Here is a 1,160-nt window from a genome sequence, read left to right as displayed (position 1 = left end):
CTGCGGCCCCCGCACCCACCTCCCTGCCCGCCCTGCCCTGCGGCCCCCGCACCCACCTCTCTGCCCGCCCTGCCCTGCGGCCCCCGCACCCACCTCTCTCTGGGCTTCTGGTCCAGCGGCGGTGGCTCTGGAGGCGGGGCCGCTTCTGCCCCGAGTGGCCGAGGAGAAGCCCGAGGGTCCCCAGCGGCTCCTGAAGAGGCAACACCGGCCTGGCAGCGGCGCCCTCTCCCGGGACGCGCAGGAGCCGCCCCCGATGAGTGGGTGACATCAGGGCGCCAGGGACCCGCGTGGTCCTGGAGAGGAGCCTGCCCCAGGCCCTGGAGGACCCGCAGCCCTGGTTCTGCCCGCACAGACCCTCAGCTCGGTGGTTCCGGGAGAACCCCTTCCGGGGGAGGAGGTGAACCTCGTTGGGAAGATGGGAGACACCTGACTCCCTCCGCTCACCTCCGCGGGCTGCGGCCCAGGTGGGGCCGGGCGAGTCTCTTCCAAAGGCTCACCCTCAAGCACCACCAGGAGCCCGTGGCGCCCAGAGGCCTTCGAGGGGCCCCTCTGCGTCCCCCCGGGGTCTGGCTTCTGCCTGAGCCTCTCCCTGCAGCCTCTAGGCGGCCTTTTAGCCTTTGGAGTCTTCTCCCGCGCAGTGGACCAAATGGAAGCAAGAGAGCTTTTTGCAGCAAAAATTAAAAACGTAAATCCTTCCTGCTGTTTCCGTCCATCCTGACCTGTCATCTTGTGGCTCTTACCCAGTCCTCATGCGTCCCCGTATCACAAGACCCTCCTAAAACCAAGCTTCCGTTCTCAATACATCTGTGTGTGTTATTCCCTGCCAGTGGATGATAGTTCGCTGTGTATAAAATTCAAGCATGGGAGCCCCCTACTGGGGATCAAGCCCGCAACCTGGGCACGTGCCCTTGGCCGGAATCAAACCTGGGACCTGCAGGCCGCAGGCCGACGCTCTATCCACTGAGCCAAACCAGCTAGGGCTGGTTGTCCATCTTGAGAGCGATCCAGAGATATAATGTGGAGACGTGGAAAACAAGGCAGCATTTAGAAGCAGGATCATCCATCTTAAAGACACTGAGCTTAGTTGAAGAAGGAAGAGGAGGAAGAGGAGGAGGAAGAGGAGGAGGAGGAGGAGGAGAAGGTGGAGGCCGGGTTGAGGG

General features: G+C 63.0%; 1 protein-coding gene across 1 annotated transcript in view; it reads left to right on the top strand.

The window, feature by feature from the left end:
• Positions 1–1,160, top strand: part of SALL1 (spalt-like transcription factor 1) — a 189,243-nt gene that overhangs the window by 70,090 nt on the left and 117,993 nt on the right. The window contains 1 exon segment of the mRNA XM_006777065.2: positions 117–257. Within this exon segment, the coding sequence (XP_006777128.2) occupies positions 117–257 (141 nt within the window).

Source organism: Myotis davidii, unplaced genomic scaffold (assembly GCF_000327345.1).
Source record: "Myotis davidii unplaced genomic scaffold, ASM32734v1 scaffold328, whole genome shotgun sequence".
NCBI lineage: Eukaryota > Metazoa > Chordata > Mammalia > Chiroptera > Vespertilionidae > Myotis > Myotis davidii.
Note: the sequence above shows the minus strand (reverse complement) of the source record. Positions and strands in the feature narration are given on the sequence as shown.